This window comes from Pempheris klunzingeri, chromosome 13 (genome assembly GCF_042242105.1).
Source record: "Pempheris klunzingeri isolate RE-2024b chromosome 13, fPemKlu1.hap1, whole genome shotgun sequence".
NCBI lineage: Eukaryota > Metazoa > Chordata > Actinopteri > Acropomatiformes > Pempheridae > Pempheris > Pempheris klunzingeri.
The window spans coordinates 12017125-12040794 of NC_092024.1; the positions used below are offsets into that span (position 1 = coordinate 12017125).

A 23670-nucleotide genomic window follows, 5' to 3' on the forward strand; every position below is an offset into this window, starting at 1 on the left:
CACAAAACAAAACAAGGCTAACAGTGGTAGCCACCCTACAAATAGATCTCCATGTGAGCCACTTGGGAATGTTTTGGATGACAAAAATGTGGAAAAAGTCACACATGGAAGTGCAATTATGATAAAAAGCTAGAGCTAATTCTTTTGATTTTACTCAGGGTTCTTGTCCAGGATGAGATAGTTTTCTCTTAACCACCACACACACTAACATCACTGTGGTCCTTTTTATCTTATTTGACACAAAAACAAAAAGTCTGTTTGTACATTAACCTGCTAAAGTTTCTCTGTGCTTATTTCAAATAGAAGTATAAGATGAGCATGTACAGTGAAAACATGATTCTGTGACATCAAAATGGAAGCTGATCATGGTCTAACAGGCAAACTTTTCAAAGTTGAATTGGAAGTCATAGAAGACACAAATCATTACCAAAAGTCTAGTATCTATTGATGCCTGGATGGGATGTTTAAAGACTAAAAATCACACTATAACATTTAACATTGTACTGTACACTCAGCTGCCACTTTATTAGGTTCACCCAGCTAAAACAATGCAGCCTAATACAGCAGCCCTACAATAAAACAATGGAGGTTATAATGAGTTCATTTTCAGCTGAAACTGTTTTAGAGAGGTGTACATTAAACCGTATGGTCATTTTGGGGGATGTAGTTTGTGGTGCTGCTGAACCGTATTGTGTTGCATTGACAGGTGTTTCTCTTATTTTGTCTACCCCATTTATATCACCGATGGTAGGTTAAGTAACAGAAACACCTCCCTGCATAACTCAACATGGCTCAAAAGCACCGCAAACTACATCCTCCAAAATGACCAGGAATATTCAACACCTCTGTTTTCTGTTGATGTTTCCGACCACAGCGCTGTGGTGTCGGTGTGTGTGAGCAGCCCGTGAAGGCATCACTTCCTGGGAAAGTGGGAGGTGGATGTTGTCAACGTGACTGTCATCCAGTAACGTTGTAGCGGCGGAGGGCAGCGCAGCCGTCGGTGCTCCGCTCGTCTGTATCATCGGGACTTGGAAAGTGGCCGGACGGGGGAGACGAGCAGCCGACCTCGGGATTCAGGGAAAATGGGAATAACTCGTCGTTGTCGCATATCTCGTGTCAGAGCCGCGTTGTAACGTCCAGGACAACTTACCTCACGTTGTGTTTAGTACGTTTTCCGTTTGGGAGCCCAGCGGCGCTACTAGCTAGCTTAGCAGGCAGCCGCCGACACTGTCAGACACACAGGTAGAGGAGAGGAGAGGAGGGGCTGGCGACAAAGGAAGGTGGCGAGGTAACGATGAACCGCTTTCGGAAGTGGCTGTATAAGCCCAAGGTAAGTTATGTGGGCTTCACAGGCTGTGTCAGCCCTGCGGTCACTCATTTTTGATGCATAGCTTTGGAGATGGCTAGCAGAGGAACCGCTAGCCTGATCACTTCATCACACACATCTGCTAGCGTTAGCCTGTGATCCTGATGTTACACTGTGTTATCCAGCAGCTCCCCCTTTGTTGTTGTTGATGCTTTTGTTTTGCAGCCCCGGACAGGGTTTACAGTGTTACAGCCTGCCAGTGTACTCTGAATTATGCTCAGTGATTTACTCCTGCCTTTAGCTGACATGGCCATTAATGTTAGTTATCTGTGAAGGCATTTTTTAAAATGTACTCATAAACTGTTCATCATCAACTGTGATCATCAATAACAAAAGGAACCTCAACAATAACGATAACATTATATTTAAAATGCATGATAATGTTAAAATGTCACAGCCAATATACTAAATAAGATAATTTTAAGTAAAATAGGTTTTTGTAGAAAAGTAAATAAAATGTTTTATTACTTTGTGGACTGGCAACTAATTATTATTTTCATTATTAATCGAAATACTGTGTTGTTTTCTAATTGAAATGACTAATCGTCTGGTGTATAAAATCTCAGAAAAAATAAAAAATAAAATACATTTTGTTAAGCCCAATGTCACATACTTACATTACTTGTTTTGTCTGGCTAATAGTCCAAATCCCAAAGATATTTAACTTACTATCATGTAAGACAAAGAAAAGCTGGACTGGGTAAAATGTTTGGCATTGAAGGCTGAAAAACGACTGAACAACTAATTGCTCATCCAAACAGTTGTCAATTTAAGTAATTTAGTTTAATTACACGACTAATTTTTTCAGATCTGTAGCATTTGAATAGGCTTTGGTTTGTTTGTTGATTGTAAATATCAGCCCAAAGTAGATGAATTGTTGTTAAAAGCAAAACACATGAAATTAGCTTGTGCTCAGGCCCAGAGCACACCATTCGTACCTTTGGGGTGAGCTGGTAATGGATGTGCTGTGACTCTTTAAATCAAGCTCAGACTGTGGAAACAAGCCTGACACAGCAGAGGAAGTATTGAAGGCTTGGCCGCCCTGTTAAATGAACAGTTTAATATATGCCAGCTCCAGCACTTTTTAGGATGAGTAAATGTGGATATTTCTCCTGGGAGGGAATTCTTATTAACTTTTAGCTTTTAGGAGGAGAAATTGTTAACTACTGTTGTCAATGCGACAACTTGCACGCACTCAAAACTGCATGAATCTCAGGCAAGTTGTCATTGATTGAGTATAGTTTTTTTTTGGCCGTTTACTGTCATAAAGCTCATAAACACAAAAGTCTCATATTTTTGCCCAACTTGAATTGAAGAACTCCTACCTGGCACCTGGTCTACTTGTAGAGGAGTGTGAGCTTTGGATGTGCTATTTAATGTGTAGCGTATATGCCCTCATAACCTTGTCTCACTTGCTCATAAGCTCTCATGGAAGTTTGCTATTTACTGTGAAGACTGGGCAAATATTTCGTTAAAAGGCACTTTGTGAAATGATGCACACCACTTGTACTACACAGTATCCTAATGTAGCCTCTTCTGGAGGATGGGTACAAAAAGGTTATGATTTATATAAAGACATGGGATAAAAAAAAAAATGAATTGCTTAATTTGTTTGCACTCCAAAAGTACATCTTGACATCTTGAATTTGGTTAAGTGGCTGAAAGGTGTTAAGTTTTCTTTTCCAGTCCAGAGCCAGTCGACAGGCCTGGATAACATTTCTGCATGTTCAATGTATGGCGTCCTCCAGTGTATTGGTGTAACAGCAGCACTTAAAAGCTTGACCTTTCGTCATAACTGCTGTACATTGTGAGAAAAAAAAAAAAAAAGAGCTAAATATACTGCAGACAGCCTCTTAAACACTTGCAGTGTTGTTTCCTGACATACAAAATCACATTTTTTTGCCTTACTTAAAAGGTTTGCCAACATGTCTTTTTATTAGGCAGTATAAGTTGATTAGTCAGACTCTCTAGTAATAGAAAACAACGGAGATTCCATATCATATCAGTAACAGTAATTGGAGTGTTTCCAACAGTAATGTCAGACAGGGATGAAATAAAATGCCCATGATTATGTATTATCTGCCTGCTCTTTAGCACATACGCACACCTGCATCATTCCTCTTTTCTCTCTTTAACCGTGTTTGCTGTCACAGCATTTTCGTGGTCCATTGTCAGGTTTAGGCTTAAGTGTCGGGGTTCACCAGAGTATTGTCACATTCATGAATGACGACTGACTCTGAAGTGCTGAGCTATTACATCAGTGGCTTTTCTGCCAAATCACAGCTGTGGTAGGAATTAACAGAATTACACATAAGTCTGTTGGTTTTGAATAACCAGTGAAGAGAAAAGTGCTAAAAGCCTCTGTAATTATGCCAGTCAGTATGAAAAGACAACAGTGATGAAAGCAGGGTTCAGATCGTGGTATTTTCCGGCTACTGAACGGCGGCTAAGATAGCAAGTCAATTCTCTTTTGCACGGAGAGGAAATATTTCTGTGGTAATTAAAATCTGTGCCCAACCCACATATTCTGGCATTTATAGTTGAACACCACACAGCGTTGTCATTTTGCATCAACAGTAAGCCGTTTATTATTGAACTATGTTCTCCTGGAGACAGAAAAGTGTTGAATCAGCATGTTCCTTTGACTGAAGCAGAGCTATTGATATTTCCAGAGCGTTACCTCCCCAGATAAGTCCCATTGAGGAGGACTTTCTTTGGCCCCTGCTACACAATCCCTTCCTGACATGCCAGGCAGCAGTGTGCAGCCCTGTGCAGGACATAATGTACCTGTCTATCCTGCCTGACTCTGTCATCAAAGTGCCAACTTCAGGGAAGAGATGAATGTAAGAATGGATTGTCCTGGTCTTCTGTACGGCTGCAGGGGTAAGACCTGCGTTCCCTAAGGCCCTTTTATTGGTTTAGCTGGCTTCAGTGTTAATATTTAACCTTTATTTCCCAAAATATCTACAAAGCAGATCTTATTACTTCCTCTGGGTATTTTGTGCTCTTTTATCTGATCACTCACTCATTAGTTGAACTTTGACTGTTCATTCTGTAGGGAAAAGTTTTAGATTGGTAAAGAGGCTTTGGAGAGGCTGCAGTGAGGGGAGACATATTCGTAAAAATCTGCTTCATCACACATGGCTGCAGTCCCAAACAAAGACGAAACCTGGCTCAGGTTTCTGTGCAGCTAAAATGGCCACTGTCTCCTCACCTCTCATTCATCAGCAGCAAACTTGCAGAGTGAGTGATAGCGAGAGAGAGGGGTGTCAGGAGGCTAAGCCTGTGCGCTTCCTGTGTAGCCTGTGTTCCTCTCTTGGTTGTTATTCCATCAGGCACTCAGGAGCTGACCTTCAGCTCCACACCACCTCATCTGTCAGTGTGACGGGCTCACAGCTCGCACCAGGACGGGCGCACTCGCCTCCATCTACAGGATGCTACTAATTTGCCTTTCAACCCCCCCCCCTCGCCGCCAGACAGTTTAGCGTGTGGGTAGCTGATACTTTGTGCGCTCCTCCTTATCGAAATGTCAAACAGATATCAGTGTGTAACAATGTAGGCTGGTTACAAGTATATGAACATGTGTAACACTGAAGCCTGATTACTGCGATAAGGTCATTCAATGTCTGACAAGACACTGATTCTAGAAAACCAGGAAAAAATACATCTTAATTTTAGGGAAATATTATTATAATTAATGGTCAGAAATCTTAACAGATCTGGCAGAACAAGAAAACCTCTCAGTTTGTAAGTAGTTTTTCTGTGTAACATCCTGATTTTACCCCTTTTTGTCCAGCCTCAAAATCTCAGTTTCTGCCCCTTAGCACCACATACAGAGTGTGCTTTTACATCTGATTTTTTTTTGTTTGTAACATGTTTTTTATACAGCTTAATCTTTTGCATGCAGGAAAATAAAATACCAATTTTGACTTTAAAACTGCATTAAACTGGATTTTCTCTCGGTGGTCCTTATGATTCTATTGCATTTGACAGTAATTAAGTTATTTTTGAGGGAAAAGATCTTGTGTAGATATTGGTAGTGTACACAGTAACAAAGCCTGTAGTATTTACAGCCGTAACTGGGGCTGCAGCTAATGATTATTTTTATTATAAATTATGCTGCAGATTATTTTCTCAATTAATCAAATAATCACGTATTGTAATTCTGTGTCAGAAAATGGTCAAAAATGCCCACAACTACTCTCTAAAGCCCAATTTCACATGTTCTAATGTCTTCTTTTCTCTGAGCAATAGTCCAGAACCCAAATATGTTCTATTTGTTATCCCAGAAGACTAAAAAAATCAGCAAATATTTACACTTGATAAGCTAAAACCAAATTTGTTTTAAAAAATCTACCATTAAAGCTGTTGTTGAGCTAATCGTTTCTAAATAAAAGTTCTCCTTTGTGTTTAGAACAATGGCGTGAAATCATGTGTACACACGTTAATGAAACACGACAAGACATGTTAGTATGGCCATGAACATGGCCACATGGCCATGAATCATTGTCAAGCCACCACAAAAGATGCTTTAGAGATGTTTGTCTACACTGTTGGGACGAAAACTCGACACACTGACAGCTGATGGTTTCGACAAGGCGACACATTTTTACTCATCATCCACTCAGGAGACAGTTTTCCCTCTGCTGCCAGCTGTGTGGGCCCTACTTAAAATGCTTCAGCTGAATTTGATTATGAAAGGAAATGTTCATCTAAGAAGAGGTGGCGATGACACACGGTTAACACAGTAGTAGTACATGTTTATGTCTTATTACAAACGTACTAAAATCAGCTTTGCTATTGTATTGACGCCCATGAACTCAGTTTTTAAATGAAGTTGAGATTTTTTTTTTTTTTTTTTTCAACTAAGGTAGTTTTCAGATTGTAATCATGTAACAAACAATCAGCTGCAGACTAGAGCTGAAATAATTAGTCGATTGACAGAAAATTAATTTTGATAATTGAATCTTTGTTCAGTCAATCAAAAATGGCAGAAAACCTGTTTCCAGTTTCTTTAAGATGGATTTCTGTTGTCTACCATTTTAAACTGAATATCATCATTTGAAGATGTCACTTTGGGTTTCTTGGGTTAGAAAAGAAGTCGGCCTTACTCCTAGCATATAAGTCGATTAATTGATTAGTTGGTCGACAGAATAATAATTAATTAATCGTTTCAGTCATTTTTCAAATGAAAATGCCAAATATCACCTGACTCCAGCTTCTCAGAAGTGCTGCTATTCTCAGACTTATGTGAGTTTTGCACTGTTGGTTGGCCATTTGGAAAGTGGCTTGTTTTTACATTTTATTGGCCAATCATTTAATAAATAATGAATATAATAGTTTGTTGGAGCCCTGATTAACTCAGTTTATACTTGATGAAATTTAAATGAATTCTAAGTTATTCTTGTCAGTATTTAGGTACCCTTTCAGAGTTAATCAGAATCAGAATCAGAATTCCTTTAATAATCCCCAGGTGGAAATTGCTTTTTGTTACACACAGCTCCAAAAGAACAAGAATAAACGTCAAACACAAAGTAAAAATGTAAATATATAAAGTATGTATTAAAAAAAAGATGTATAATAATAATAATACCACCAATAACAATAATATATAACATGTACATTCAGAGTAAGGCGTTATACTATATAATTCTAATAATACTTCTACCACTTAATATATAAACACGTAACAAAGGTCTGTAATTAAGAGTCATTACCTACCATATGTGTTTACATCAGAGTGCAGCTCTATTTTGAATCATGGTGGTTGGTTTCTTCAGAAATGATCGCTTAGTTTCTACAGAGTATGACAAGCCTGGCTGTCGTCGGTTCTGCCTCACACTCTTGTTTGCCCTCTATTTGTCATTTATCACTTCCCTGGTTTGTTTGTGAATATTGCTAACGTGCGAGCACAAGAACCGAGAGCCGGCAAAGCAATTAGGCCCTTGTCTTTGCAGAGTTGGTTCTGCACAGTTGGCATAGAGTTGATGGAACAGCAAACTGCTGAGCAGTGGCCAGTGTGGCTTCATATTTAGCCCCGTTTCTGGAGTTCTTTGTTGTTGTCCCATTCTGCTTACCCATCAGCCATGGGGTAATTGATTTGGTGTCAGCTGCCTGGATTTAGAGAGCTGACCCTAGTGCAGATCGAGACAGGCCAGGCGATTGAAGGCCTTTTTAAATTCATTGCAGGATTGGGGAATCAGGGTCCACCGTCCGAGGTGTGGGGAAGCGATGATTGAAAGAAAGTAGCTGTGGAAGAAGAGTGAGATTTAAAGGTGCCACAGAGAATTGGCTCGTCCTTGTGTTGACTGAGAGGCTGCACTCATTTTCTACACCTCCTTTCTTATTGATGATAATTCGTACCCCCACTATTTTTAAATTCCTCTCCATTGTCACCGATGATAAACATAAAGCATGCGCCCAAGGTGCCCTTTGTCTACATTATAAATCCGACTGTTCTAGGAAGAGCCAGAAAATGAAATGCCACCCCTCCTGCTCTGGGCTCTGTCTCAGCAGCAGGGGAGAACAGGAGCAGAGGAGGAGAACAGTAGGCCTGTATTTTTGGGATTAGATTTTGGCCTTGGTTACAGTTGGCAGGAGATAAGATGAGTGAGTGTCGCTCTTTAGCTGCTCTAGTGTTTCTACTTACTGGATTTTAGGGCTGGGATGATAAGAAATCCTTAAGAACGAACAAATCGAAACAGAATGTTTGATACACATTTTAAATGGATGGAAATTTAGATTTATCAATGCCCTCATCCTGTAGTTTTTATTATTTTAAAGAAGACTGGAATTGTTAGTTAAAGATGACAGGATGTAGCGATGTTGTGACTGTGGCTTTTCATACACAGAATTTTTTATTTTGGGAAAGATGAATAACAGAGGTCATAGTCAGTACTGCGAATTGAAATAAAGCTTTGTAAGGGGTAAAGATGCAAACAGATTACTGCTATTTGTTTATTTAATGCAGTCCACAGACGCAGATCAAAGATGTCTGTTTGCTCACACTCGTACTGTTGCTGTCCTCGGTTGTTGTGTGTAAATTGGACTCTGTCACTGTTAGAATGATAGGTCATGCACATCCTCAATAAGTGACGAGGGGATGTGGGTCAAATGTGCGCTAAGGAATCATGACAGTGCACAGATGGGTCTGTTCAAGGCTCATTTGGTTCTTAGATATTTGACTTACCAGTATTTTCTGTTGCTGGTGGGGTTTTTTAAAACAGTTTTGGCAGTTTGTGCCTGTACTGGATAGAGACATTGAAGGTAGTCAGGAAACAGGGGAAAGGGAGGAGTGTGACATGCTACAAAGTTCACCGGCTGGAATCAAACAGGCAAAAGTTGCAACCACACGATTATGTGGTGTGCTGTAACTGCTCAGGTGCTCAGGACTCATACATAGTTAAAAAACCCAGTAAAATAGAAGTGAAAATGTCAAGTTGTTGATTTGGTAAATCTAAAATTTAGCCACAATTTAACAGCTCGTTGTGGATTGTGTAACCAGATTATTTCTTGCATAAGAATTTCCCTGCAGTCGCTGGAAAGAGGGGTGTCCCCACGTGACACCACACTACCATCAGGGGATCCTAGACACGCCTCGTAGCCTCCCAAATCCTCTGCGCCCCCCATGTCACATCGGCCTGCCATGCTAAACCATGTGCCAGGCACATGCACAGGTCATCGCTTAGTCCAAATGCCAGATTAGGGCAGCCCTCTGAGAGGAGACAAGCACACAGATTATGCCATCAGTCCAGATGGGCAGACCACTCTGAATATATTGAGTCAGTGTGCTGAATTGTAGTCTGCTGATCCAACTGGTTAGTGCAGGAATACTCCTCAGCAGTCTGTGATTAGTGCCATCCATTTAATTGGACATTTATTAACAGAAAATCTGAAACTATCTAAAAATGTGACCAGGAGGATTTTAAGACAGCTGGGGTTTCATCTTGAAAGCTCGTCATCAATAACTTTGTAGCTGCAGAAAACAACACAGAGGTGAGGAAAGAAACTCCTGATGCAAGCTGAACATGAAAGGAATGACTCAACACTACTGAATCCACTTCAGCACAGCACTGCATTCTTAGAGAGATTATACTTTTTATTCTGCCAAACTTAATATAAATAATGGTCGAGGAAGTTTCCTTGTTTGTTACCAAAACGATTGGCTCGCTCTTGCCAGGCTTTTATGCTGAGTCCTGAATAATAAATAAGGTGAAGAACTGTATCCGGCAGCTTTCTTGCCAGTCTGCCAACTGACTGGATGAAGCAGAGTGAACCGGTTTCCCCCCTACGATATTTGCCTCTGATCCTTGGAAGGCGGCCAGAAAGCAGCAAATTGAGCCTGGAATAGAGCGCGGAGGGCAGAGGCAAGGTTTCTCATAAGTCCCTTAAGTGGGCTCAATGTGCTCGCACTGATGCTATAGACGTTCATGAAGCGTTAGCCTGACGGCCTCCGTCATCCTCACAGTGCGAATAGAAATGAAGCCCAGAATCAGCATCTCAAGGAGAAATGCTGGCTGAGATGATGTTGATCGGTCAGCGGCAGACAACTCTCCCTAACACGTTTCAATAAGAGTCGCACTGTCATCTCCTGTTATTGATTTTATGTTAAACAAAAGGGACAGAAACTTCACTGAGTCATCGTGAAACAATGTGATTGAGGGGGCTTAAGAGTAATTGTCACTCTGGATGAGGTTGTGGGAGCCTAATAGTCTGAAATTATGGGTTTGGGACCACAGTAGATGGAGGTTTTGAGTCATCTCAAAGAGAGGGCACCCAGGACAACTGACAGCAGGAGTCTAACAGGAGAGTGGCACACCACAGGGAACAAGAGCTGCATCTGCTGAATCATTTCCTCACTTATGCAAGGTAGAGCTGTCATTGGTGGTGATGACACAACTCGCAAGTTCAGGAGTCACCCGATGTTCACACACTTACCTTTGTAAAACAGACTTAATACACCTAATGGGAAGACGTTGTTTTTCACCTGCTTAATTTAACTGCTACTTGTCAGTTGTTTTTCTACTTTGTCACCTTACATTGATTTTTCTCAGTCAGGAGGCTTATGAAATTAGATCCTACTTGATGCTTGTGAAGTAAATGTCAAGGCCAATACTTCACTCTGTGCCACTGTGTACTTTTGCTCTTCAGACTCAAACATCATCACTGACTCACAGTCCATGTAACAAGGTAAATATTACCGTCCAAGGACCTCTGATTTGAATTTCAAACATAGGGTTTTCTGACTTATCTCTCAGACCATGTCAGCTGTGCTGAATGTGAGTAGGTGTTTAAGTAGCATTACTACATTTACTTTTGCCCTGACCCAGGGTTTGGATGTACCAGCTGTAAAAGTTAGTTTAGCAAGTAAAGACCTTTGTAATGTGTAAAATGGTTGCTAGGACACATCTGTAGTGCGGTCCAATACAAAGCAATCGACTCTGTAAACAAAAACTGTGGCATACCAAACTGTACATTATACATTATACTTTACTGGCAGTGCTTTTTAAATGAAGGTATAGCTATTTATTTGTTTATTGATTTATACATGCACACATGGAGAAATATATGTATGTAAGAGTTAGTAGTGTTAATGCAGTTTTGAATCAGCAGTTCAGTTTTGAAATATCTGAAGATGCTAACTGAGGCAATTTAATCTCATCTTCGGGTTATTGGTATAACATCTGTAATTTTAAGTAAATTATGTTGTTTTTTGTAATGCAAGAGTCCTGTGCCAACCATATCCTGTTGTCTTTCAGTCTTGACTTAAAATGGGGTGTATATATACAAGCTAACCTTGCTCAGTTGTTTCAGGTAGCTATGTACAGGTTACATCTGAGAGATACAAGGTGCTAATATTTAGTAACTACTAATCTACATAAGAACCAATCTGTGTGGTTCAACCTGTCTACATTTAGTTGCTTTATAACTTGGCTAAAGTTGAGATTACACTGCTGTCACAAATGTGGGTGAAGTAGATCTGCGCTATAGGAAATACAACGATCTGTTTGTTTTTCAGTCTTTCTTTTCATACCTTTTTCAAATATTTGATAAATATTTTTTCACGGTACACCAAACTTAGACTAAGAAGCTGAAGCACTGCTGCCTATCTAAAAGTAAATCGGCTTGCATTGAACATTGCCTGCCTTTGACTTTTCCCCCATGATGCAATGCTGCAGGAATGTTCTCTCTTGTGTGAGGAATGCAGCAGGAGGAGGCTATAGGATGGCGTCTGTCTCAAATGCTTCTTTTCTTCCTCCGTCAGCATTGCCCTATATGCTTCAGAAATCTCAAAATGAATGCCACCACTATGTGGGCCATGTTGTTGTTGTGCCTGCGCTAGAAAAAGGTCTTTCACTGCCTCCCACTCCTGTTTCCTATTTGGTCATCATGACATTTGTTTCATAAAATCACTCATTGTTGTGCAGTTGTGTAAAGTTCAGTCTAATCTGACTTTCGGCTGGTGATATTGCGTTTCTCACTGTTCATAGATCACATTTCTTGATGCGAAGGTAAATGAATCTTCTTGTGGTGGGTAGTTTAATTAAGGTTTCCTTCGTTAACCTACACATTCAGAGAAACCTGAATGACATTTATTTCCACATGGTAATGGCACTTCATTGATGAGTTTCACTTTTTACAGTCCCCTCTCTGCTGATTATTTTTGTCTTGCTATAGTTATAGCTGTCTATTCCCATTTTTCACAGATTATTTATAAATACAGCATGTATGTGACCTTGTTAAGAAAAGTATGAAACATTTCCTATATTTACCTGCTGCGTTTCTGTTTGGATTAGATGCCTCTTTCCTCTGCTCGCTCGCTCGATCGCTCCTCCAACCTACTCTGTAAACATTACACGGCAGAGACATCAAAATCCACACATCATTTATTGTTGCTATGTGTGACAAACTGGGTTTTATATTGGTAGGTACCTGTCCAACTGAAGTGTCCTTGAGCAAGAAAAGAAAGAGCCAAGGCTCTTATCTAGCTGTTCTGTAACTCATCCTATTGTGGCTTTGATTTACCTGTGAGTAAGGGGAAACTCAAGTGACACACTTTAAAGGACCCTGCCAGTTGATTCAAAGGTACACAAGGTCTTTATTTTTTCATTTCTAACAACAAAATTAATGTTACCAATCGTCAAAATATGTTAATTAGGATTTAATGTCTTGCCGTGACATATCTCCAAATAACCTTTAAGATGAAGATATTTCCCCCCCCTCACTGAAATCATGCGACAAGTACTCCAGCTGTAGGTTATATCTTTGTGTTTTCTCCTTGCTGTTTGTTTCATTATTAATGAGAGTGAGTGAGGGAACAGCACCATGTATCATATTCAGAGAGAGAGAGGCGAGGGCCCACAGGGAGAGCATCACGCAACAGGAAGCACTGCAAACTTCAGGGAAAAGGTCCTGCGAGGGGTTTCGGTAAATACCACTACCGTACTCAGCCTGACTTCATGAAAAACACTTCCAGACAGTTGAAGCATGGCAGGCATACCAGCCTGTTTACCAGCGTCTCTCTCCCTTCTTCCTGTCTGCACAGTCATGCTGTCCTTTTAAGCTCCTGTACCGTCACTGGGTCCATGTGGTTTGTGATGATGCACGTCGGCATGTGGTCGCCATTTTCAAAACCATTAACCTTTTGATCAACGTGAGCCCTCAACAGGGTGTGTGTGTGTGTGTGTGTGAGAGTGCGTACAGTGTTTGTTGGTGTTGTGGTTTAAAAGTTGTTACCTTGATCGTCCTGCAAGATTTTGATTGCATTTTTTTAGTAGGTCTAGACAATAATACAAAGAATCAATGGTTGTGTCTACAGTTTTAGTGTGTCATTGTCTGTTCTCTACCGTGCATGTGGTGTGCTTCACCCAGTAGCGGAGTCATTTGCTGTGCTGCCCCCCCCCCCCCCCCCCCCCACACACACACACACACACACACACACACACACACACACTGAGGGGAGCTTGGTGGGAGATAATGACATAAATCCTCTAGCAGGGCCAGGCTCTCTAATTACACCTGGTCTTCTGGGGAGCTTTCACACTATATTAACCTTTAACTCGTGTTGTCACAGTTAATGCCATTTTTATCATTTACTTTCCCATACTTGTTGAGCATTTGTTTATGTACAAAAATACATTTGTGTAAAACATTCTTGCATTTGCTCCTAAATCCCCAGAATACCTCTGCAAATGGGAGAGCAATCTGTTGTTACGCTGGCCTATACAACGCCCTACTTACCTGATTTTATTTTTGTCCCTACAGATCGGCAGTATGTTGCTGTATTATGCTGCCTTCTTGTTTATGCTCGATTGCCTTGACTTGACTGCTCCCCCTACATCGCTTTCGCTCCCAGTTTTGTGGTTTATTTGCATGAGAATAGGGTTTATATCTCCAAAGCAGAAGGTGTCTAAAAGAGTTGCATTCCCTGTTGGTGTATGTACCATTGGAGTGGGTGAAACTACGCTGACTTAAATACTCCACCTGTTAACACCAAAGTGCTGTAGTAGCACAATGCTGTTGTAACCAAGAGACTTGCTGAGTATAATATGTAATTCATGTGTTGACTTTCTCACAGTTAGAAAACCACCAATCCATCTGGTTTTCTGGAGACTGTAGCTGCTCATGCCAACACTGAGCTCTAACAGTGTGCATCTTAATTCTCCCAAGCACCACACAGAGAAACTAGTGTACTGAATGAACACAGGACCTTCTCCTGAGCAAATGGTAGACCTAATGGCTGAAATAGAACAGATTGAGAGTATATTCCTCACTCAGTATTGCTGCTGAATTTCCCCTACGCATGACATCAGTTGCTGAATTTTGCAGCTGAAATTAATAATTGACAGGCCTTATGAGATCAACATGCAGGTTTTGGACACTGGGGAGTTTACTCACATCTCTCACAGTTTAGTAAAACGTCAGATCCTGTCCCAGAATAACACATTGTCTCTGACCTCCAAGTCATCCTGGCTTGGCCTGGCCTCTCTCCGTTTGCTTTGAGATTCAGTAATTTTCTGTAAATATTGTGTGTTGCTGTGAAGTGTAAAGTTGGGTCACATGATTTCATGGCTGTTGACGCTCTGATATTTGTGTCCACAGCTTAAGAACCAGCTAGCAAAGGACACTTAACCTTTTTGTATCACAGAGCTCTGCTATGATTGGAGCAAAGTTCTCACAGGATATGTTAGCATGCAAACAAAATAATAATAATTTTTTTTTTAATGATTAGGTCCTCAAATTTTGATAGCTAGTCTAGTAATAGAATATCAGTTTATCTAGAAAACCCCAATAACATGTTTCAATGACTGAGCAAAGCACACATGCAAACTCGGTCACATGAAAACATAGAGAGGGGTTGGACTATTTTCAAGCCCAGTGATTAATCATCACAGTTACTTTAATTGATAACCTTCTTTGTGTTGGTTTTGAAATTCTTTTCAAGACCTTGTTGGTATTATTTTAATAAACAGCTGTACCAGTATTGAAAATGACCTCGTTGTGTCACTTTGTGTTTCTGTGCAGAGGACGGACCCTCAGCTCCTGGCCCAGTTCTACTACGCTGATGAAGAGCTGAATCAGGTGGCCACTGAGCTGGACGGCCTCGACGGCAGGAAAGACCCTCAGAGATGCACCCTGCTGGTCAACCAGTTCCGCTCTTGTCAGGTCAGCAGGGAGAAAACCTGTCACCATTTTTCTGTGCCTTTCTTTTCACTAAAGATAAATCTCATTCTGCTTGAATCACCTGTAGATATTTCATTCATTGGTTATAAATAAACTTAAAAAACAGCCCTAAAGTGGAGTAAAGCTGCAATAGAGTTTAAGGACAGGCTCACAATTTTTGTGCAAAAACAGACATTAACCCCCACCTTGGATTTGTCTTGAATTCTTCTTCTTTTATTTTAGTTTTTTTTCATTCACATAATCCCCTGGCTGGACCTTAGTTTGGCCTGGAAGCTAAAAATGAACACCCTTATCATCCCTTTCTGGATACAGGCATGGTGATATGACTGTTGCCCAACCAAACATATCTTGGCCTGGTACTTCTGTCAAACAGTTTTGCTGATGAGATGAGATAAGCAGACTTTCTTTGGACTGGGCTGCGTGTCATATGGATTGTTAGTAAATGGTTACAAGAGAGGCTTCTTTGGAAAGAAGCATTTAATAACTGCAGCTTTGATTGGGGTAATTGTGTTAGGGAAAAATAATGTGTTTTTTAACTGGATGCAAAAAAGAACGTTCAATTGAAACACAAGCGAAGGATCTCAACACATGAATTTACGGTGAGTGTTTGTATGAGGTGTTATGGGTTACTGTTTCAGGTCTTTATGTGGTCAGGGCTGAGAGCAGCTTAGAAAGTGATGTGGTGCATGAGTGATGGCCGCCATGCTGCATCATGCTGAGAGAGCTGGAGGTGATGGAGGGAGGTCGTTATCTGGCCCGTTGTGCCTTAGCCTCCCCCCGCTGTCACAGCACACGGGGGAGAATCACTTAATAAGGTCATCACTTGATCCCCGACTGATCTGTCTCTTTCTCCTCTATCGTTCCCTCTGCCAATCTGTCACCTTGTTTTTCTTTTGTATTCCTTTACAGATTCTATCTCTTTTCTTTTGTGTTCTGAGTCGTTTTTATATTAATTTCATTATCACCCCAGATTGATGAAGCTGAGGACTTCCAGCAGCTGTGATTGACATGCTCTTTTTATGAGTGTCCGTACCTCAAATTAGTCTCTGATTAGTCTCTTTCTCACCCTAAAAGTTGCAGTGCAAATGCTTAACAGCAAACTCACAGCACTTGCGTGTTCAGAGAGGAGTCTTTTCAGTGGCGTGCCTCGTCAAGGGTTTTGGAGAATGAATTAAGGAGCATGATACCCCACAGCCCCAAAGCCCCAAGAATAGAAGGCACTCTCAAGCCAAAATTTTGCACTTGAACCTGACACTGCAGCTATCAGCTCTTATTCATGGGCCACTGTGGGGGTTGCTGGCATGCTGCTTATATTATGTTGGCACGGGTGTTCCTACAGTGTGGCCTGCTGGAACAGGCAGGCGAGTGTGTATGTGTGTTGGAGATGGACAAAGATTGAGTTAGGTAGCATCCACATAGACAGGGGAAGAGAAAGGGTCAGAGATAGCCGGTGCAAAGAGTGAGAGATCAACTGAAAAAAAGGAGAGAAGTCAGTCTTTTGTGTCTCTGGCGTGTCAGGTATCACGCCAGAGTCACCACCACTGGATGATTTGAAACAAACAGTAGCAAAGGTTATGTCCGGTGTCCCCTGCTGGGAGACGCTCACAGACAGTGGGGTGGTACTCAGTCCAGGCAAAGGCACACTCACAGCACACAGCCATAAAGAAATCAGTGGTTAAGCTCTCTTTCTCAAAGCTTTTTAATCTTTCTCCTCGGGGCGAGCAGAGAAAGACGCAGTGCTGTGCCTGACAAGATTACAGTGCACAGTGCAGCTGCGGTTGAGTGAAAGGCTCATTGTAAGTCATTGTTATGGCTGTTGTACATGCCAGCGGCACATAAGCTCTTGATTAGCTCTTGCTGTGTGACACTGCATTTTCACTACTGGAATTATGGGCTTTAGTTTAGTGTTTTTATTGAGGGAGAATGTAGCTGCGAGGGCCATAATGGTCTCATGTGCTTATCAATTGTTTTTATTCACTTTCTAATCAATGGTCTTTAAACGCTGCAATACAATGGCATTCTTGAAAGAGGTGAAGCTTGGATTATTTACCAAGATTAGTTAATCAAAGTAAACACTCAGAAAATTGCTTTTGAGGAAACGATTTTTTATTTTTTTTTGTCACTCATGTTTATACCTCCAGCTAGTTTGTTCAATTGTGTTTTCTGTCACTCTTGTGCTCATCTGCAGGACAATGTGTTGAACATTATCAATCAGATCATGGATGAATGTATCCCCAATGACCGGGCCAACAGAGACTTCTGTGTCAAGTTCCCCGAGGAGATTCGTCATGACAACTTGGCAGGGCAGCTGTGGTTTGGGGCTGAGGTAGTGTATTCCCTCCAGCAGCAATCTGGAACAAAACAACCTTGCACAAGTCCTATACACGTGCATAGAAATATTGTTACAACTGCAGTGTTCAATGATCGTCAAGTGCGCCATTGTAAAATCATTTTCTCACTTGAATCTTCTGTACAAGGTGAGATAATTTATGATGTATGTGTTCCTGTGCAGTGTTTGGCTGCAGGCTCAATCATCATGAACAGGGAGATAGAGAGTATAGCAATGAGACCCCTGGCTAAGGACCTTACTCGCAGCCTGGAAGAGGTACGCAACATCACCAGAGACCAGGCCCTGAGAGATCTCAACTTGTACACGGACCGCATGAGGGACGCATTGCGACATTTTGACAGCCTTTTTGCTGAGTTTGAGCTCAGGTAAATGAAGGACCAGACATTATTGGCAATTGTAGCAGTGAGATTAATCCACATTTATCATCCTGTTAAGGCTTTTTAGGAGCAGGTTTGCCAAAAGCATTCAACAAAGCTGTGAATGTCATTGAATCCCACTTTTTCTTTCTACCCATTGCCAGTTATGTGTCAGCCATGGTGCCTGTGAAGTCTCCCAAAGAATACTATATACAGCAGGAGGTGATTGTGCTCTTCTGTGAGACTGTGGAGAGGTGAGTTTACAGAGGAACTGAGAAGAATCACAGCCTATAGAGCACTTCGTCTGGAATTTACCAGAATCTAAATAATATGTGGAGATAATATGGTTAATTTTTCTATCATGCATTTTCCCCTGTCGTCTCAGGGCCCTGAAGCTGGGCTATCTCACACAAGACATGATCGATGACTATGAACCGGCACTGATGTTTACAATTCCCAGACTCGCCATTGTGTGGTAAGTGTTGCCTGTCCTATCCATTCTCCCGCCCACCTCTTTGTTATCTTCTCTCTACTGCTCCCTAACAGAATTTTAAACATATTTTTTAGTGGGCTGGTTGTGTATGCAGACGGACCTCTCAACCTAGAACGAAAATCAGAGGACATGTCTGAGCTCTTCCGGCCTTTTCGTACTTTATTGAAGAAAATCAGGTACTGTTTGTGAATATTAAACATCTCAAAGAGATATCTTAATGTCTAAATGGTCTTTTTTTCTTCTATCAATTCATTACAACAATCTTACAATGCTTTTGCAGAGACCTGCTGCAGACCCTTACTGATGAGGAGTTGATTGCACTGGAGAGAAACTTGTGTATCTCTCAGGACGGGGAGTTGTCCACAGACCCAGGACTGGCCACGAACTGCTCACCAGCTCCAGTCGAAGAAAATCACTCATCCTGTAGCCCCACCAATGACACCTCCAAGGGGGAGATTGTTGGGGAGCAGGAGCATTTGGCTCTGTTTGTATGTCCCAGCCAAGAGGAGGAGCTGGCAGAAGTGGAAAAGGGCTGGGAGGAGGTGGAAACCGAGAGGGGGGAGGAGGAGCAGGAGCAGGGTCTGCTTTGTGAGGAGGCAGAGGAGGCTGAGTTGGCCTGCTCCATGCAGTACGATGAGGAGGAGCTGGAGCAGCTCAACATGATGGTGTACCGTGTGGGAGATGAAATGTCCACCCTGCTGTCACCTCCCAGTCAGGGTCAGTCCCCAGCTCACCATCCCCACAGAGGAGAGGCAGGAGGCTCCAGCGGGGCCTCCAGCACTGAGGCCTCTCCTCGCAGGCTCCTGGTGGGCCGAGGAAGGACAGGCATCTATGTAGAGGAGGACGACAAGGTCTTCCTCATGGACGACCTGGACGCAGCAGGAGATAGCATCACCAGCATCCCAACAGAGGCCTGTGTCGCCTCTCCTTCCAAAGCACGAGGGTCTGCTCGTCCTGTGATTCGCAAGCCGGGACCACGGCCAGACTCTGCCAGGAACGGCTGGTACTCTGAGACCCAGTCAGAGCAGCCCTGCCCGCAGCCACGCAGCCACAACACACACTGTCCTAATGCAAAGCGCCATCCTTGCACTTCCGCTCCCGGCTCTGAAACTCTGCCTTACACCAACGGGTGGGAGATGGGTTTGGAGGGGACAGCGTCTGAAACAGCTGAAGTCATCGCCCACCGCATGGGTGGGATGAAGCTGTCTGCAACGGTCATCTTCAACCCTCGCTCCCCCAGCTTGACGGAGCTGGCTGTGGACAAGCTGCTGCTGCCGCGGCCCGCTCCCCCAGAGATTGAGCCCTGTGGCCCCCTGGTGGCCACTCACTGCCTGCTCAACTCCTGTGTCTGCTGTGGGAGCTGTGAGGATGGCCATGAGGATGCCATTGGCACAGAGACCACTGGACTCGGGTTAGGCCTCGCCCTTGGTTTGGACAAACACTGTAAGACCGCAGCCCCGGGCACTGTCATCCAGTCCTCTGCTTGTCGGCTGCCCCCACGAGGTCACGAGCCTCACAGTAAAGGTGAGCTCGCCCAGCTGACTCCCCCTTCTTCCCGCTGCTCTGCAGAGAGCCTTGAAGAAGATTCAAACTCCCAGCTCTGTGAGAAGTGCCTGATGGTGGCTCCAGGGCCGGGGCATCATGCTCAGGACTGTGGCTTCAGTCGAGGGGATGGACCTTCTCTGTGCAACCACCAGCTGGGGACTGAAAAGAGGCAGCAGGCCAGCGGAGGCAGACAGAGGGACAAGGAGACAGATAGGGACACGCCAGGAGCTAAAGACTCAAAGAGGGACACCAAAGAGGACAGCAGGAGGAGCTCCAGGTGTGCTGTCATTTCTATGAGTCATTTTACCAACTTTCAGATTTATGTTGGAGTCTTGCATCAACATAAATATCTGTTTTCTTTCACTGTATTTCATCATGCATTTTGAATTATTCTGTTGCTTCCATCCATTGATTCTCATTTTACACTCCGCCTTTGTTGCCTTAATTATATCTCCATGTATTTCTTTTGCCATTGTGTTGTTCCGTGCTTCTTTCACTTCTCGTGTTTTTCCACTATTTATTTTGTTGTTTTTAGTTTTCAGAGTTCTCCCCTCAGCTCTGTGTCAGGTAGTGACTGTGAGAGTGTGTCCGTCACAACATGTAGTCTGTCGAGCAGTGCATACACTCCCAGGTAACTAATCAATCATGACCGTGTGTGTCATTGTCCTGTTTTTTTTTTTTTTCCTTCCCACGCTCGAAAGGTAACTAATAAGTCCTGGCACAATACATGAAAAGATGGCTTGGTTCATTTCCAGTCTTTATGCCGTCATTTGCTCAAATACAGCCATTGATTGAAGTGTCAGTCACTCCTTCCCCTATGGGCTGCAGGTGACAACATTAATTTGCCTCCTGGCTTAGACAGATGTCGGAGTATTAATATCCATGTAAATTCTGTACAGTAGTCATGCTGTATGCATATAAATTGTGGTAGAGAGTGGATTTGTTTCTTTTTTTAAACTGTAATTCAATATTTTTCCCTCATCATTGTTAATTTGAAGATTAAAATCTACAATGGATCAAATATAAACTGAATGTGTAAGTTGTATTTGAGAAGAGTTAAGAAAGGAAATTGAATGATCTTGCTCTCTCTCTCTTTGCTTCCTCCAGCCCTGTCAGCAGTCTGACCCCCAGCTCAGGGACGTCAGAAGACGTTGACCATCAGGAGATCCAGCTGGCGCTGCACGATGCCAAGATGGCTGCAAGGAACAAGATCCGATCACGCTTCCACAGCAGCAGCGACCTCATCCACCGTCTCTTTGTTTGTATATCAGGTAAAAGAGCTCTGACTCTTTATGTTGTTCTCCCTCCATCTCTTTATCTGTCTCCTGCTGATTTGTAGTATGCCTTCTGTTGTGATGAAGGTGTTGCTGATCAGCTGCAGACCAACTATGCTAGTGACCTTCGCAGCATCCTCAAGACTCTGTTTGAAGTCATGGCAACCAAGTGTGAGCAGGGAGACAACGATAAGCAAAAGAAAGGTAAGAAACGTGGCTTAGAAATACAATATGTTGCTGTACATCGTCTTTCTGTCTTTAATATGATATTGACAGGATTCAAAACTGCCTTAGTGTGTCTCAGCTATGAGAAAGTGAGAGAGAGTTTTTATTGTCCCAGATGCGGTACACAAACTTCACTGACCCTATTCCTCAAAATATTTTGTCTGCAGGCAGCAAAAAAGCCCCAAAAAACCTGCTGTACACAACCTGCAACAGCACAACAGCATCACACAGCCACAGTTAGCAACAAGCTGGTGACCACAGTGGAGCTTCTGGCAGTTTAAGAACCAGATATTTCCTCCAGGAGCTGGTAGAGGCCAAAATCAGCTTAAAGAGCCAGAAACACAACTCCAAATAAATGATAATTTTACTCCATAATTGCTGGATGTGTGAATAAGCAACCAACACGTTCACCATATCAACTTACAAGATGATGAGATGTCAATGTTGTGTTCGCAACTTGTTTCCATCACACACTACATCAGTTTTAGATTCTTCTTCTATGGTGTCCAACAGGCCCTGTTCTGCGTAGTGCAGTCCTGGAGGACTGTGCTCTCTGTCAGGAGACCATTTCCACATCAGAATTGGCAGCCAAGGCCCGGGACGGCCAGTTCGAAGGTCAGAAAATCCACTAATAGAACCACACAGAGTTTAGTTGAAATGTCAGCCTGTTCCCTTTCACCCTTTGTGTCCACAGAGGACGCACTGATGATGACGGGCCTACTTTGTGTTAACTGTTTCTTGTTGGCTCTCTGTAGACCCTCCAGACTGGGTCCCTGATGAAGCCTGCAACTCCTGCATTGCCTGCAAAGCTCCCTTCACCGTCATCCGCAGGAAGCATCACTGTAGAAGCTGTGGAAAGGTACGATGAACCCCGGAGCTGAATTCACTGTGTAACGTGTAGTTGATCAAACTGATGACTTACACATTGTGTGTCATCACCACGTGGATAGCAACTGATATATTACATTACTGTGTCATTTCAGATCTTCTGCTCTCGCTGCTCCTCCCACTCCGCTCCTTTGCCCCGCTATGGCCAGATGAAGCCTGTTAGGGTTTGCACACACTGCTACATGTTTCATGTCACGCCCTTCTACAGCGACAAGGCCAGCATCTGAGCCCAGATCATCACCGAAAGCACAAAGGCCGCCTCAGCAAGAGCCTATGCAATGGGCAGATCCACGGCTGTGTACAAATCAAATGCCACACTGCTCCGATAAACTTAATGGTCGTGGTCGTGCCTGCTAAGCAAGGCTTCAGAGTAAGGCCATCACAGATGACAGAGCAGAGAGACAAGACACACAGCCACAAGTGATGATTGGACCTGCTGCCGATGCTTCGGAGAGACCAGTGTGTCACTGGGAACCAAAGGGTGTGATATCAGCACCCAGCCAACACACACAAATGATTCACAAATGCCTGTCTTACCATAGAGGTGCAAAAGGGAGAGTGGATGAACAGGCAGTGACAGATTTTGAACTGGCATCGTGCAGCAGTGCTCTGTAGCAGTTTGCAGCACAAAATCAGAACAGGCCACTTTTTTGTTTTGTTGATTTAGGTGTAAATGAAAGACTTGTGACATATTTTCGTATGCTTTAGCGAGCTTCCTACATTTGTGCCAGAGCTCCCACGGGACTCGGATAACTCAAAAGAATGTACGTCATGATAACTGTGTAAATAAGTCTAATTCTGGTAATAGCTACACTACAATGTCTTCAGTAAACGGTTGCTATTTATATTGGAACTGGAAAGCAATCTTCACCAGGCTACCAGTCCCAGTAAAGCAAAAATGAAAAACAGACAGCTTTTATATTGAGATCCTTCATGCTTTTAATGGCAATGAATGTGTAATTCTGCATCACTTGTGAAATGGGTTCCAAAAAGTCTGACCGTTCACCTCTAGCCGGCGATGGGCTGTGCCCCTCGCTTTTACACTTGCACCACAGCATGCTTAGTTTTCTCTGGGGACTCCACTGTACACCAAGATGGATAAAAGAGATTCCTCAGTCATCTTTGTCAGGTCGTGAAGGCCCCCTAGTGGAGAGTTGACCTCTCGTCGCTCAGCGCTGTCATCACCATGTTGTGTACAATGTGTTCTGAACCAGAGGCCTTCTCAGGTGCTGGCCTACAGGCTACAGGCCGATTATCGCCCATTGATTTCTCTTCCTTACACTCAGTAAAGTGCAATATTGTGATTACAAACTGCAGTGAACCTCCACATTTTGGAGAAAGCCCTTTGCTATTTCGATCATAGTTATAGACCATTTCTTAGGAGGATGTTTGATTGAGGTTTAAACTAAATTATTTATGTCCTTGGCTCTGGTGGTACCGTCAAAACAGGAACACATATTTTGCTCCTGAGTTCCTCTCAGCTTTTGAAT

General features: G+C 42.7%; 1 protein-coding gene across 1 annotated transcript; it reads left to right on the forward strand.

Moving 5' to 3' along the window:
• The first annotated feature begins 984 nt into the window (after positions 1 to 984).
• On the forward strand, positions 985 to 23621 carry zfyve28 (zinc finger, FYVE domain containing 28). The gene is made up of 14 exons (XM_070842672.1): positions 985 to 1330; positions 14891 to 15031; positions 17238 to 17375; positions 17562 to 17764; positions 17920 to 18009; positions 18141 to 18230; positions 18323 to 18424; positions 18529 to 20070; positions 20329 to 20424; positions 20901 to 21064; positions 21155 to 21271; positions 21806 to 21907; positions 22048 to 22151; positions 22276 to 23621. Exons 1-14 carry the CDS (start codon positions 1295 to 1297, stop codon positions 22405 to 22407), a joined length of 3057 nt encoding a protein of 1018 aa, XP_070698773.1. The 5' UTR covers positions 985 to 1294; the 3' UTR covers positions 22408 to 23621.
• Positions 23622 to 23670: the final 49 nt, after the last annotated feature.

Bases quoted from the DNA above. Each gene is read 5' to 3' on its own strand.
- zfyve28 (XM_070842672.1), top strand. From the start codon at position 1,295: ATGAACCGCTTTCGGAAGTGGCTGTATAAGCCCAAG. The intron at 18,425-18,528 runs GTACTGTTTGTG...ATGCTTTTGCAG, and splicing joins ACTTTATTGAAGAAAATCAG to AGACCTGCTGCAGACCCTTA. The intron at 20,071-20,328 runs GTGTGCTGTCAT...TGTTGTTTTTAG, and splicing joins GACAGCAGGAGGAGCTCCAG to TTTTCAGAGTTCTCCCCTCA.